We start from the raw sequence: 16,821 nt of genomic DNA, 5'->3' as shown, positions 1-16,821 counted from the left end.
TTTACTTTGCACAGCCATTTATTTAATTAACTGATTACATATGCACATTGCATTGGAAGTAAGCTCCACTGGCCTCAATGAAACTTAATTTTTACGTAAACATGCTTAGGACTGGGTGGTTAGATTACAAGTCCACTCTATTTCAAAAGGTGCAAGCATGTTAAATTAAATCCAAAAGGGACCCCAAAGTACTAAAGACACTGTTGGTAACTGTAGACTGAGAGAGGAATTAGAAGCAAATTGTTCAAGACTCAGCCTATCAACCTTTTTTGACAAGGTACTGAAGTAATTTTGTGAAGCTCTAATTGTTCTTTCTAGACCAAAGATGACAATGAATAGGGCCAACTCATTGTTAACTGTAATCATAAAAATGTAGTTTTGAGGTTTTTAGAGAGATACATTCAAGTCTCTTAAGTCATAAAATATGTATGTGATGCTGTTTCTATACTCAAAATATCCATGTCATGCAACTCCTAGAAAAAAAGCTTTTTTTCTGTTTTGACTCCTTACTCCATTATAAGCCAGAGAGACTGCAGTCTGTTCAGGATTGCTTTATAGAATGAAAGTGCAATTATCCCCAATACAATTTAAAACCATTATACTGTCTGCTGCAGCACTTTAAGAATATGTCAGACTGCACAATGTAATGGTATGTATTTGAACTCGGAGAGGTTACACATCTCTGAGGACTGAAATACCAACTGCAGTGGGCCAGCTTCCCTAAATAATATCAAGGGACAAACCAGAAAAGAGGTGAAATGGAGCAGGGCTGTGGTTCAGTGGTATAGTACATGCTTTGCATGCCAAAGGTCCCAGTTTTCATCCCCATCATCTCCAGGTAGGAGATTCCTGTCAGGAATCTGGTAGGCAGCTACCAGCCAGAAGCAACAACAGATGTACCAATGAATATAAAGGTAGCTTCCTAAGGGCTCAACCCCATCTAAATTTCCAGTAGTGATGCAGTCATGCCAATGGGGTGTGTGCTGCATCCTGCAGTGGTGAGGTAGTCATGGAGACCTTACCATGGAGACCAACATTTGTTCCCTTACCTTGGGGCTGCACTGTGGCTACACTGGTGCTGGAAAGTTGGATAGGACTGGGCTATAAGAAAAGTATTTTTATCCCCAAAATACAAAGTCCAATAACACTGGACTGAGAGCCCAAACCCGTGGTCTGCACCACGCCTCCGCGGCGCAAACCACAGTCACAAACGTGCTGTAAGGCACGTTTGTGGGGCTCACCGCCAGGCTCCTGCCAGAGCTGCCTCAGCTCTAGCCGGCGCTGAGCCACTGCCCTGCGGGGCGCCCATGTTCTCTGCCTTGGCAGTGCCAGGCTGCGGAACGGGAAATGGGGGTGTGGTCGGGGGCGTGGGGGAGGTGTGGTCGGGGCGTGGGGGGCATTCCGGGGAGGGGAGAGGCCGAGCTCCACAGGATCCTAGGTGCTTGTGGAGGACTGCGCACCCTACACGAGCGCCTTCACCTTAGCAGCCACCAAACAGTCGCCACTAAAGTGAGTAGCCCCATTGCGGGGCTGCTTCCCTTACCCGGGGTAAGGGGACAAAGTCCCCTTCTGCCGAGGAGCTTCCTGCAGTAGCACGGGAGGCTCTGGATCTGGCGGGAGCCTGCCAGGGAGTTGCCAGGTCCCGTAGCTTCAGGCAGCTCTGGATTGGGCTGCCCTTTTCTGCTGGAACACCTCACGCTTTCATACATAACTGTACATCAAAATAATTCTTTTTAAAAAGGGCTCTTTGATTCTGCATGAACAAAAAGGAAGTGTTCACTTTGTTCTGAATAGTGAAGACTGAGCCAAGAAGAATGTAGGCAAAGCAGTAATTAATCAAATAGTATTAGAGACAAGACAGAAAAGTCTCAAAATTAAGTTGCCTTCTAATCTTTGGTAAATAGGAAATAGTAATAAAGGTAACAATTATTTACTGAAAATAACTATTATTCATATTATTACTGTGACAGCATGACAAATTCCAGGAAAAACTCTAAACTCTGAATCAAAAACTCAAGTTATCCAAAATTTGCTCAAACCTTTCATTTTTAAGGGAGCATCAGACCCCAAACTAATTTATGAATTTTTAAAAATTCATTTCAGAATAATGACATCATCTAAATTTAAATGAGTGGCAAAACTTACATGAAACAAAGGGCAAACGTGTATGGTTATTGGAAATATTGCAGACTACAGTAATGTTGGCTGATGAGTTGGGAGCAGGAACCCTGAATATTTCTTGAAGGAGTCTTTTGCTTAGCCTACAAAACACTGAAAGACAGGAAATTTATATAGCAGCCACCAAGGTTCGCTCTCTTTCTCATCTAGTTACCAATCACTTTTGGACATCCTCCCAGATTCCGATACCTGATTGAAGACCTCAGGTCCGTCGTGCTTATACGTTAGCAAGATGTAATGTATTTCCATCAAAAGAGCTATATGCTAGACTGAATTGGAGCCCGGTGCTTGACAGACGCTGTGACTATAACCTGGAGCAGTGATTTTCAATTTTTTTCATCTTGTGGCACACTGACAAGGCACTAAAATTGTCAAGGCTCACCACCAGGTTTTTGACAATTGAACAAGGCACAGCATGCTGCTGGTGAGGGGCTCACATTTCCTATTGGTCCAACTAATAAATGACCTTCCCCCAAATTCCTGTGGCACACCTGTTGACCACTTGTGGCACACCAGTGTGCCATGGCACAGTGGCTGAAAATGGCTGACCTAGAGGTTACTGAGTATCTGGCACATATTGTATTTTATTGTCCTTGGTATGAAGATTTATGTATTTTTTAAAGAGCCATTACTGACCTGCTACTGACCCACCATGATGTAATTCTGCATTCCATTCTTTCTACTTCTGACAAGCCAACTATCACCCAATTTGCTGTTTATCTCTTGTGCTATTATCCAGAGATGCAAAGTTAAATCTGCTGCTCCTCATAGAGCTGCTAATATATGAGCTTGTGGGAACAGGTCATTTTTGTTCTTTGTTTATTTGTATTTATGTTTATGCCTAATAAAGGTTAATGAAATGAATAAAAAGACAACAGTAATGCAAGTCATATTAAGAAAATACAACTAAAGAAACATCAGTTTTGACACTTAAGTTACCGCAACTTCATTGTGAGACTTCTGCATGGAATGACATTTTATACTCCTCAAAATGTATGTTCAACATAAAAATAAGGAATTTTTTCAGGCATGATTAAAGTGGCACAAGCAATTAATCAATGGGGGCTGTTCTGGATATTAAATAAAATACACATAATAAGTAGAAGGAATTGTGTATCCACATGGGAAGTTTTCATTCCGATGGGTTCTGAATGACAATCAGGAAATAGTCCTTATCTGCAAAACAAAAAACAGTAAGTTTATTTTCAAGTCTTCCATTCTCAATGCTGCTCCACAAACATTATAGGCAATTTATCACTTGCAAAGCACATGCCTGCAGGCAGCACACCCAAATTCATTCTCTTACATCTCCAGTTGAAAAGGATCTCAGTAAAGCAGATGCCAGGGGAGATTCCTACCCAAGTGTCATCAGAAAAGACAGTACTGGGCAAGATACATCAATGGCCTGACAAGGCCATCTCATATATTCATATTGCAAAGACTAGTGACAGAAATGCTAATTTGTTTACTGTATATTCATATGTAAACCCCTTTTATTATTATAACCTCTATTATTATTATTTACATCGCTCTGCCCAAACCACCCACCATAGCATCTTCCATCCCATGCCCTACCACTCAAATTGGTCAGCAACAGGGGTGATACCAACTCTTGCAATTCAATGAAATTTCCAGACTGATTCTCTCTGGAGATCCCTCAGCTGAAGTACTCCCTCAATTATAGACTTTTAGGATCACAAGCATTTTTGGTGCCCAGACAGACTAGACCTGCCCTAACATTGCCAAGGATGTGGGATTAAGAAGAGACATTTAGGATCCCACCCAACTTACTGCACATAAAATGAGCCTTAATCAAGAAGCACCTTAACAGCCAGCAAGCCTCAGAACCAAAGATGACATTTCTAATTTCTTTTTCTCTAGCAAGGCCATTCCACCATTAGTGAATAGCTTAATGCCAACTTTGGCTATTTGGCTATTTGGTAAAAACAAAGCAATTTGTAAAATTCAAAGCTCTTATGATGGTGGAGTTTCCTAAAACAGATTTAGACAAGGGATTGCACTATAGCTGAATAAGCCTCAACTGCACTGGATTTGGAATTAAAGGAGTGGACATTTATTTTTGTTGTACTCAGACACTACTAGTATTTCTGGTCTTATTTTTGACACTCTAAATGCTAGCAGACAGACAGACATCTGCTGTTTTTAAGCCACAGTGGTTTCAAGTATTGTTTTAATGTATGTTTTAACATGGTTGTAAACTGTCTTGACAGCTGGGCTTGCCGGGCTGAACACAGTGGGACTTACTTCTGAGCAAAAATGTATAGGATTGTGGTGCTAAATAACTTATTTCAAAAGCTATGCATAGCCAGGCCTTGTTTATATCTCAGTAGGAGACTTTCTAGAATCTGCCTCCAATGTGCAAGAGAAATATGATACAAAATGTACACCATGTCAAAGTGGAAGATAATTATCATCTATGAGTAGAATTTGCTTATCAAGGATGTTATGTTTTTTTTTACCTGGTGCAACCATGATCTCATTTTTCTTAGAGCGAATCCGCAAGAACGTGAGGTCATTCTGGGGGTCAATGTCTCGCACAGTGCCCCTTGCCTTCATAATTAGGTTGTGCATTAAGCCTGCGTACTGCATTGTAGAGGAGTTATCCATGGTGCTCTTGATGGGAATACCTGCAGTGCACAAAGAATTCTGTGGATAAGTTAGGGTAAGGCCTTCCTTCAAAAGGGAAGCTTCTGGACTAACTCTAACTAGGGGCCTTCTCTAAATACATTTGATATTAAATCTTTAATACCTAGGATTCTGTCTATACAAAATCAATCATACTTCTAACTCAACAACTTGCTTAAACGTAAGTTATTATCACAGGAGCAGCTTTCTTTCCCTATGAACATGGTAGCCAGCAAGACAAAGCAGACTTCTTGCATATTAATCTTACATCTCAATGGTTGGTTCACTTGGGAATAAGCATCAATTAACTCATTGGCAGTTGCATAGGGATAAACATACACAGAATCAAGCTACTAGGTGCCCACGTATGTCATACTTATCTTGCCTTTCCTGGACTTCTCCAGTGCAGAAAATAATTCCAAGTATAATTATTTCCTTTCATCTCATTCCATGTTACAAAGGAATACATTTCTTAACTATCAGACAATGCGCTCAGAGCTCAGGCCAACAGACAATATTTTAAAAGTACAAAAAGCATCTGTGCAGATCTAGATAACTGAAAATAAATGATGAGTTTTGAGTAATTATACCCAAGCGAGTTTCAACCGCAGCTCAATTTCACAGTACTGTCTGAGGATTATCTATTTCTATAATGTATAGTTTGCTTCTTTGCAGTTTACAAAATTTAAAAATACGTATGCAAAAACTGCAGATAAATCTTGGAAAGTGTGAAGCATAACAAAACAATTATGGTATTGTTAATTTCCTAGGATATCCTGCAACACAAAGGATGGCATTTGGCTATTAATGTCTCTACACTGAAACCAATTATGATACTTGAGTTTATAGATCTTTTTTAAAGTGCATGACTCATCTAGTGTATCTGATGTGTATATAGGATGCATGGGAATTGATGTAATGCCTGAACTTCAGTACCAAGCAATGCCATTCAGCGTCATGACTCTTCCCAAAGTTTCAGGTGGCTTCTTTTCCCACCTTGGGATGGAGGTTTCTTTTGGTTACAAGTGGATAACAGTAATAATTTTGGAACTGCAATTAAAGTATGTGTAGGACTACCTCATTCTTTGACAACAACCAAGCAACTTGCCCAGGGTTGAAGCCCAGTTTATAAATGTTATGAGAGAGACAGAACGCATGCGCTGGAGTAAATGAGATTTTATTATCTGCATATAAAACATGCATGCCAGTTCCACAAAAATGGGAAATGCCCTTCTATAATGGGGAAACAATGCTGCACTTGTGGTGCAATGCCTAACACTCAACTAACAGGTCTCAACTAACACTCGGAGACCTGGGATCAAATTCCAACTCAAGCCACGACCAAGTTAGGGTCTCTCAGTCTCAAATTCCCATTTGCAAAATGCAAATATTGGTGACCTTACCTCAACTGATAGCTTTGACGGTGAACAAGGTGGAGCATTTGATGTGCTCAGTACACTAGAAGAGCTAAAAGATGTTCCAAGCAACAAGGCATTTCCTTAAAATTCTGAAATAAACTTTAAAAAGTGAGCTCAAGAAACCCAATACATCCCTTATTATTATGAAAGTTTCGGTACACAGTGTGCACAGACACTGACCTGTTCTTTCAGGATGTATCAATTCATATCACAGGCCAGACAATTCACTTTCATTTTTGAAAAACAAGGAACAAAGTTCATGATTGGATCTCCTGATGCCTTTGGTTTTAATTTAATGCTTGTGGGAGAAGTCTTCCCTGCCACCTTTTCCTAATTTAAATAATCCCCTAACCTGAAACTGATGTTGGCCCTAGATGTCCCCATCTCTCTCCTTCCCCACCGAGCTAACAACAGCTTTGGGGTGGGGTGGGATTCATGGATCTTCTACATTTTGCAAAGTTTTTACCTGAGATTCCGAAGGTTCTAATAGCTAATGTGGGCCACACAAGTGCTTTGGGAAAAGACATGCAAGGGTTGTGCATTTCAGAAGCCCCATAATGAATAACATTATCCTATTTGTGGAAAAGGTAATAAACTGATTGCCTCCAACCACTGCTACATACTTTATCAGAGCTAAATCCTAAACATGTTTACTTAGAAGAAAGACCCTCTGATTTCAATGGGATATACTCCCACATAGGTATGCATAGGATTGTAGTCTTCAATCACAGGTCTTATTTCTTGCTCCCACCATATATTCCTCTAGCCACTAGGCAACGATCTCACATTTCCTCTCGACAGAAAGAAAAGTATGTTTTCAAAAGCTGCAATTTATTTGAAACAGAAATGCACTGGGTTCTAACTGCCTCATATGGGTAGGCTTAATTAAACAAAAACCACCAGCACCCACAAACATGACTGTAGCAACACAATACCTTCTGAATTAACAATAATGATTCCTTGGACCCCCTTTTGACTCTGAATTCGCTTCAGAGTTTCTTCCACCTCAGCCTGGAAGAAAAAAAGAAAGAAAATACATCAACATGTCTCAAAAGATGCAATTTGCTTCCAGCTAATGCTCTATAATAAGACATCTGGAGATGGCTAAGAAGACCCAAATAGATGCCAAATAAATGTGCTCCAAGCATAGCTTTCTCTAGCACCACCTTATCATCAAAATCTGCTAAAGCTTTACTTAAGGCCATAATTTTCTTCCCATCATTTGAAAATAAGCCCTTGGAAACCAGAAGCACGTTTCTCTTATCCTTTCCAGTGGCTTTTCTTATCTCAGTCAGGTTCACAGAACTGCACTGTAATGAAGCACTAAACTTCAGTGGGCTTTTATCAAGAAGATGGGGCTGAAATCCTAGTTCACATGGTCTTTATCTCTCATTTTGCATGGAGGGATGCTTCACCCATGATTTTCTTCATCGAGAAACTCGGGGAGGGGGAGAATCACTTGCAGACTATCATTTCCGAAGCACAGCGCAAGAATTTGCATCTAAAATCTTCATATCCTACCTTTCAGAGAAGCCCAAGGCCAGTAACATCACCAACATTCTGAAACAGCCAAGTAATACTAAAATAGCATTATGCAGACAGCCCAACAGATTTAAATAAATTTAAAAAGGCCAAGAATGAAAAAGTTCACCAACCAAACAGCCCAGAGTCCTGCTGGATTGAAAGCATTTTCAATCATCAGAGGTAAGCAGGTGGAAAAACGGAGAGAGCTTTTCTTGCTATAGTGCCCAAGATGCGGAATTCCCTGTCCCAGTAGATTCATCAGGCCTCCAGATGTTGAATTTTTCACAATTCAACATCTGGAGGCCTGATGAATCTACTGGGACAGGGAGTTCCACATTTTGGGCACTATAGCAAGAAAAGCTCTTTCCATGTTTCTAACCGCTTACTTCTGATGGCAGCAGGACATCTTCTGATGGAGTGGACAGTCAGATTCATGGGAATGGAGATGGCATGGTACGTATCCTGGTTCCAAATCTTAAAGTCAAGGCTTTAAAGGCAATAACCAAACCTCTGAATTGGGTCCAGAAATGAACTGGCAGCACAACAGAACCACATGTTCCAAAATCACAGCTCCAGTTAAAACCCTGGCTGTCACATTTTGGACCAGTTGGAGCTTTTCTAGTAGCAGGCATTACAGTAGCTACTCTTGATGTAGCCAAGGCATGTGTGTCCATGTATGCCTTTTCCAAGAATGGGCACAGTTGGTGCATCTGCCTAAACAGCTGTCAATTTTTCTATGAATACAATTGTTAAAAGCTGGTGCTATTGATCACCTAAAAAGGTATCTTACTTCAATAGCAACAGCAAGTAGACACAGATGAAGCCTCACAACACTGAATTAAAGAATGTAAACCCACCAGCAGATCCTTCTCACAAAAACTTTTATTGAGACAAGAACACAATTACTGAGTGGCCTACTTCATCTCTACTGCTTGGAGAGATGACAACTACATGGAAAAGCTCCTATAACAAAGCCAACAAGTAAGGTGGCCAGGACCAGCCAAAACTAAAGGCATAAATGTGTCACTAAGGAAAAAAGGTATTTCCATAATGAAGTATAATTTGGTTGGCTCCATATTCATTTGCCAAGTGTTGATACAGGCTCTCAGTTTCAATCTCTACCTGGGAAATGACAACGATGACAACCTGCGATCTCTTGGGCTATTGTGAGGATAACCGAACTAAAGAACGTTAAGCACTTTGCAAACTAAAATGACTACAACAAAAAATATCATCATCATTCCACATTACTATGTACACTGCTGTGCTAATCTCTCAAATGGTATATCTGAAGAAATTATTACAGTATTATAGATTTCTTGATAGAATGAAACACAATGGTTCTATTTTCCCAAGGAATGTGCTGCAAATGACAATAGCAGGGGAACAGATTGCACTAACAAATAACCACAAGTTCAGATCCTGTCTGTAGTGTACCAAGGGCAGGGTGGACATCTGCCCTGGATGCACACTGTAAGAGGCTGCCAGGATTTCTATCCCTTTGAATGCTGGGTTGACCTGGCCTCCCCCGAGAATCTTGAGACAGAGGTCAGGTTTATCCACTGCTTTGAATTCCAGGTAGACTTGGCCTTGGGGGGAAGGGGCAAAATCTCAAAGCGCAGGTCTATTCATTGCTTTGAGCAGCCAAGGGCAGGGCAGTGGGAGCAGTCCACCCTGGGTACCAGTGGCACTGGGTACGCCACTGGATCCTGCTTGGCCAAGAAGGTCACAGACAAGCCTGCCATCAACCTGGTCTACCACGCAGCAACACCATGAAAAAGGAACTCTCCTTGGATAAAGTCAAAAAGACACTGTGCCAGTGCGACAAATAACAAATCACATGAAGATGAAAGCATCATACAGAATGAGCAACATGCTCATTCCTATAAGGGAGCAGGATGTTTATCACAGGGGGAGAAAACAAACATACCTACAATATTTGCACACTGCTTTTCAAAAATAATGGTTCTAAGCTTGGGCCACAATAATAAAACCAGATTTATAGGCAGCCAATATACCACCCTCATGATGACAGATTTGGAATACTATCACATGAGAACTCCACACATACAATGCCTTGAATTTCAGCATATAAGGAAAAAAAGGGATAGGCACATTAATAAATAAAACCAATTTGCTGAAAGGAGACAGTGACAAAGGGAAAATCCCTAGGTAATAACGGGAAGCAGCCCTGTCATAAGCCCCTTGGATGAGGGGCTATAGCTTGGAGATAGAGCATCTGCTAGACCAAGGGTGTCCAAACTTTTTGGCAGGAGGGCCACATCATTACTCTAACACTGTCTGGAGGGGGGAAGGAAAAAAAACTAATTTACATTTCAAATTTTAATAAATTTACTTAAATGAATATATTAGAGATAGAACTTATATGAATGAATGAATGGTCTTGCAATAGCTCAAGCCCTATAAAAGGCCTTGCGCAAAGCAAGGCCAGCCTTTCCTTCACTGCTACTGCTGCATCACAGACATAAAACAACAAGCAAAGGAGGGAGCCATCGTCCCACAGCTCACGCAAGAGGTTGAACAGTTGCCTGCACACTGAGAGCAGTTGTGATGGGCCAGTGTGGGCTCCAGCAAGTCTCTGGAGGGCCAGAGTCTCACTGGAGATGGAGGGCTCTCTACAGGCCAGATTGGGAGTCCTAGAGGGCCGCAAGTTGCCCCTAGGCGGGGGTTGGGCACCCCTGTGCTAGAGCATCATGCAGAAGGCCCCAGGGTTTGAAAGACCTCTGAAGAACTCCCATCCAAGACCTTGGAGAGGCACTGCAAGGCATCAGCAATGGTGGACAGGATGGCTCAAAGGTCCGACTCAGTACACGGCGACATCCTGTGGTGGTGGGAGGCGTCCCAGAGGTCCCCTTGGGCGCGCAGTGCAGCTGCACCAGTGCTGGAAAGTTTGATGGCACTGGGGAAAGGCTTCAGGGCCCCATCCTATCCAACTTGCCAGTGCCAGTGGGGCCTGCGCTGCATCCTGTGCTGGGGAGGCAGCCCCAGAGGCCTTGGGGCTGCGCAGGGGCTGGAAAGTTGGACGGGGTTAGGCCCTTCGGTCCCTCCAGCTCAGAGAGAGCCAGGCCAGTCCCGCGCGCAGAGCAGGGCGCGGCGACGGTGCCTGCGCAGGGCTGCTCCAGAGAGCCTTCCTCGGTCCCCACCCTGGGGGACTCCCCTTTCCCCCGCCCCCCTCCGGCGCAGGAGGGCTGCCCTGGAGAGGATACGCGCGCGCCCCGCTCTGCTCACCATGTTGTGCACAGAGGACCACCGCCCTCGCCTCCAAGGTCCCGTCGGAGCGCACCGCAGATCAGCCGCGCCTGCGCGATCCCCTCCCTCCGCGGCGGGGCCAGCCACTCATCGAGCCAATCAGCCCCGTGCACAGGCGGACTCCCGGGCTCGCTTCCTTCCCCGCCTCCTGCCCGGAGACGTTGTGCGCAGAATCGGGAGGGTCGGAGACGGGCTCCCAGCTGAGCTTCCGCGCGAGGCGGGGCAAGAGGCAGGGCGCCGGGCAGGCGCAGGAGGAGCGTGCGGCGTCTGTGGTCTCAGGGGGCGAGAAGGCAGCGCTGTGGCGCGCGGGGGGACCAGATACAGAGCCCAGTCCGGTGGGTGCTTACTCAGAAATAAGTCCCAGGAGAGTCAGTGAGGCTTACTCCCAGGTAAGCGTGGCTAGGATTGCAGCCTCAGAGCCCAGTCCTGTGCATGCTTACTCAGAAGTAAGTCCCAGGAGAGTCAGTGAGGCTTACTCCCAGGTAAGCGTGGCTAGGATTGCAGCCTCAGAGCCCAGTCCTGTGCATGCTTACTCAGAAGTAAGTCCCAGGAGAGTAAATGGGACTTACTCCCAGGTAAGTATGGCTAGGATTGCAGCCTCAGAGCCCAGTCCTGTGCATGCTTACTCAGAAGTAAGTCCCAGGAGAGTCAATGGGACTTACTCCCAGCTAAGTGCGGTTAGGATTGCAGCCACCCAGGCTCTGTGTGTTTCTGCGTGTGAAACTTTTCCTCGCCCAGATTTCTTGATTAAAATAGCCAATTGTGGTGTTCTGTGTTTTTATTCCAAGAATGCATTTTAATAAATTATAATTTATACTCACTTACAAAGTGTAGGAGGTAGATGATACAGTATCAGCAGATGCAGCCACAGTATTTTTTCTAAGTGGAAAAGGAACCTATTTTAATTTCTGGACAATATCTTAAAACACCAAAATGTGGTGTTGAGGGTGTTAAACAGGGACATGCGGTGAATGGGGAAGCAGCTTCCCTGTGGGTGTCCTTCAAAAAGCAGTGCTGCCATGCAGTTGTATGAGGGGCACAAGAACTCACAACCCACATACTCTGGCTGCTTTTTGAAGGACTCCAGTAGGGAGGCTCTGCCACCCCTGCCTTTCCCTCCAACGCACATCCCTGGTGTTAAAATATCTGAATAAAAACACAAAACACCAGCTTTTGGGTCTTAAAATATCCAAATAAAAACATAAAAGGTGGCATTGTGTGTTTTTATGCATTTTTAACACACACACGCACGCACGCACCCTCAAGGGTTGTTAGGATTGGACCCTAAGAAAGGTGAGAGACAAAGTGGTACAGAGTGCCTTTACCTTAAACCATTGTATTTAAAAGGTAATTTGGGCAGGTGCAGCTTTTTAAAAGCCTTCCATACTGAGCTGCACCTGCCCACATGCCCTCTTCTATCCAATGGTTAAAGATATAGGCACTCTGTTCTACTTTGTATAATGGTAACCCTATCAGTGGTTTTCAAACCCTCATGGAGAGTTTGAGCCACTGTAAGTGCTAGCAGGGGTGGGGGGCAGCTGGAAGGCAGTGGCACCATCCCCAGGATGGTGCCACTCAGGGGGCTGCAGGGGCTTGGGTGCACTTACCCAAGCCTCTTGCAGCCTCCCCAGGGGGCCGGGAGCCCGGTGTGAACCTTTGGCAGGGCTCCCTGCAGCAGTGAATGTAAAAGCGCAATTGCTCTGCTTTCACTTTCACTGCTGGGGGGAGCCCTGCCAAAGGTTCACACCGGGCTTCCAGCACCCTGGGGAGGCTGCAAGAGGCTTGGGTAAGTGCACCCAAGCCCCTGCAGCCCCGAGCAGTAAGATCCTGGGGATGGCACAGCTGCCTCCTCCCTGCCTCCAGGTTGCCCCTGCCCCTTAAGGGGGCAGAGGCCAGGTCCCACAGGCTGGGGCAGCGTGGCGCCCCAGTTTGAAAAGCCCTGCCCTATGTATAGGCAACCTATTTGGCACTGGCGAGAAGCCACCACAATTCTCCTAAGCAGTTCCCTCCATTCACAAATTCTGACTTGACAACAGGCTGAGGAATGCTGAAGCGACCCTCTGGCTGGCACAAAGAAGAAAAATGTACTGCAGTATATATAGCATGATTCCCTGCCACCACCCCCAGCAAATGGAGATGATTTGTAGCATGGCTAGTTGCACAAGGGAAGTGCCCTTCTTCTGCCATCTAGCGACTTAACAGACTCCACCAGAAACACATCCATTCAAGGCTGCAATCCAGTGCAAACTTACCTGGGACTCACTGCTAAGTCTATCTAGGATTGCATTGTAACTGAAACCCCTCCCCTTCCCATCAAGGTTTACCCGTGATCATGAAGTGTAACTGCTGGCCAGGTTGTAAAACAGCTGATCAGCAGTGGGTCAGGAGCAGAGGTGATCCAGAAGCTGGAAAAAAGATGGACCAACACATTTTAAAATAGAAGTTGTTCCCTGCCTCCAAAAGATATGCAATTTGACGAATAACACTTTTCCAAATCCTCTTTCCTGGACTCTTACCTCTTAGGGATACTCTGGCCACATGAGTATATGAACCAAGAAGAGAACCCAGAACAGAAATTATTTCCTCATTTCACTGACCATGCTTGGAATGGAGAAGGCTGAGTTGCCATTTGCAGTTCAGATGCATTATCTAGATTAGCATTCATAGCATGCAAAAATCTTATGTCCATAGCCGTATAGCCAAAGCTGTTTTTGGAGTGTCAGGCGTATGATTCAGTATTAGGCATGGAAAAAAATATATCTGGACAAGCCCAAAAGTAAAGTTTTTTTTCCTCAATGAAAAGCAAGCCTTCCTGCCATATGGTCCTACCTACCTGTTATGCAGATACACAGTTAACACAAAAGCAAGCCCTCCATTTTTTTTCCGTAAACTATATAATACAGGTATTTATATACTGCCTTTCTAGGTCCTCAGATTTCTCCTCAGACTTTATTCAAGGCGGTTTACATAGACAGGCTAATTTAAATCCCTGTAGGGATTTTTACAATTGAAAGAAGGCTCTATCTTTCAAGAGCTACAACAATTCAGATGTTTCCTTCTGATCTGGTCTCCATCCTCCCACGCTCAGAGCAGATGGAATAACTCGGCTCAGCTTGTCAGCTGCTTCAAGGTCGCACGGTGCCGGTGGCCTCGAACTGGCGACCTTCGGATGTTATCTTCAGGCAAACAGAGGCTCAACCCTCTAGACCAGACCCCCTGCCCTCTAGACCAGACCTCCTAAACTAAGTGGGAACTGAATGCTGTGGACAACTAGAGCCCATTACCCAAACGTATAACTGCTTTGGTTCAGAGAACATGATCTGTTTCTGCAGAAGAATTTCATCAGGAGGTACAAAGTTTCTTTTGGCCCCTTCCCAAAGAGGGTAAAATACAGCAGGGATAGGGTGGCGACAGCCAGAAAAGTCTTTGGAGCCCAGGTCTACCAGGCTTCCCAGTGCAAAGCCCAGGTCTACCCACCCATCCACATGGCAAAGGCAGTTAATATAGAAAACTAAAACACGTTCCTCTGGGCACAATCCTAACCCAATTTCCAGCACTGACAAAAGGGCAATGCAGCTCTGAAGTAAGGAAACAAACATTCCCTTACTTTGAGGGGGCCTCCTTGAATGCCACCCAACTGCAGGATGCAGCACATTTCCTATTGGCACAGCTATGGCAGTGCTGGAAAGATGATTAGGATTTGGGACTAAGTCTAGAAAATCATTGCAGAATATCAGCAACATCATATTTAGGCTCACACCAGAATAGAAAGTGACTGGTGTATACCAAAACATACTTCTGTAGCAGCTCTAGTCCCACAGCTGTGACCCTGAGCTCCTATACCTTATCTGCATGATAAGCAGAACCACAAGTCAGAGAGGTATTGTAGCAAGCCAGTGTCCCCCCATATTTGACATTGCATTAAGGTTTATCATGTGTGCATTCCTTGACCTGGCACATATGGCTTACGGTGGTAGCAGCTGACACCATGCACCTGGGATAGTGCCCCAGCATCTCACACAGACAGCAATCTGAGTGAGATTAGAATATGTAAGATTCCAGGATCCTGGGCCCCCCCCCTTTTGACCCTGAGCCTGGGGTAAAAATTACAAATTACCTCCTTTTACTTCCCTCTCATGGGCCCTGTGTTTCTGTTCACAATTAAGTCTGTACCAGCCATGAATGGGCTTTTTTTAAAAGGGGAAATTAGCTGGGAACAGTACATTAACTGTAGACATGCAGCACTGGCCAACAGAGATTAATCAGAATAGGGCCCTGGTTTCAGCCAATAGATTCCAGTAATATTTGGCAAAATTTGTATGGCTGCAGCCACAGTTTCAGGTGAGTGAGGCTTCAGCTTGACACAATCTTGGACTAGTAATTAAAAGCATGAATCTCAAAATTACATGGTTCCTATTAATTACCATTTAGAAATATGAATTTTAAAGGTAGTCTGCTGTTCAAGGCTTTCCCTCAGAGTCCACAATCATAGCCACAATTGTAATTAGTGATATCCTATGTTTATAGTTTAAAGTTTTCATTTCGTGTCACTGCTGCAAAGATATTGAAACTTTGCTTCTAGGGTGAAACTCACGATCTACAGTGATCAAAGCATGACTCACTCAAAGCTTAGATAGTAAAAACAAGAAGCCTGCAAGATATGGGGCATGAATATTGCAGGTGTTGTTAGGTTTCAGGTTACTGATGCTACTTACCTTGTAGTACTTCCTGATCATCACATCATGACGACAGGCTAGGTACTTACTGTTCTTTTACAGACTGAGGAGGGTCCTATCTGCTTTTTTTAGTGACCTTCACAAGCTGCATACATTTTATCTTGACTTAATGACTAGCTTGTTTACAGCTTGGACAGCAATGGGACTAGTGTAGTCATCTTCACCATTCAAGCCTGATGTTGACACAAGACTTGCTTTACAGATGTCTTTCAAAATCCCTCTCCTTCTGTTACTTTTGATATATCTGTGAATTAATGGAAGAGCATAAAATCCTATTATGCAGAGACTGGCTTGTACCAGGTCTCCTAAAGAATCAATAGCTGAGCTGAGGCACTGAAACCTTCATTCTTTCCATCTCTGTATTCTTTTAGCAGCCCAAGCTAGCATTTGCTTTTTACAATGATGGAATAGATGGTTGTGCTGTATGTCTCTCCAGGTGGTAGTCAAGAAAACACATGTTCCTTTTGAGGGGCATGAATCCTCTTCTGGGTTCTAATAAGCCAGGGTGCTTTACTGGTGGTTAACAGAACTACAACTGTGTAGAAAGCTGCAGAGCCTTGGTTCAAATATAGTCTTGGTTAAGGGTGGAGCAACACTTGGTGTGCTATTAGTCCATTTTTCCCATTGAAACAATTTCTGATAAAGATGCTTTGGAAGGGATTCTTGAGGTAGAAACTACAGCATCTTTTTGGACCAATCATAGCATTTGCTTGCTTGTAAACACTGTACAGCAGGGGTGCTCACACTTTTTTGGCTCCAGAGCTACTTTGAAACCCAGCAAGGCCCGGAGATCTACCAGGGGGGAAGGAAGCGTCTGACAGACACCCCCTTTAATGTATGGAACCCCTGCTGGAGTCTAGTCAGTTTCGTCAGTTTTGTTGCAGCATGCCTGAAGAGCAGCTAAAGTGTCAGTTTCAGTGTCAGTTTAGTGTCAGCTAAGAAACTGACATATTAACAGTTTGGAGAGACAGGGCTCCGCGATCTACTCATTTTGCCTCGCGATCTACCGGTAGATCGCGATCCACCTATTTCGCACCCCTGCTGTACAG

The 16,821-nt window shown here is 44.1% G+C and overlaps 1 protein-coding gene across 1 annotated transcript; it reads right to left on the bottom strand.

Annotated features, from left to right (window-relative positions):
* On the bottom strand, positions 1 to 11,129 carry DYNLRB1 (dynein light chain roadblock-type 1). Its single transcript, XM_066625688.1, has 4 exons — positions 11,016 to 11,129; positions 7,178 to 7,253; positions 4,659 to 4,826; positions 1 to 3,354 (listed from the first exon to the last, which is right to left on the bottom strand). The coding sequence occupies exons 1-4, from the start codon at positions 11,016 to 11,018 to the stop codon at positions 3,311 to 3,313; spliced, it is 291 nt and encodes a 96-aa protein (XP_066481785.1). The 5' UTR covers positions 11,019 to 11,129; the 3' UTR covers positions 1 to 3,310.
* Between the last annotated feature and the right edge of the window lie 5,692 nt (positions 11,130 to 16,821).

Source organism: Tiliqua scincoides, chromosome 4 (assembly GCF_035046505.1).
Source record: "Tiliqua scincoides isolate rTilSci1 chromosome 4, rTilSci1.hap2, whole genome shotgun sequence".
NCBI classification, from domain to species: domain Eukaryota; kingdom Metazoa; phylum Chordata; class Lepidosauria; order Squamata; family Scincidae; genus Tiliqua; species Tiliqua scincoides.
This window is presented reverse-complemented; position numbering and strand designations above follow the sequence as displayed.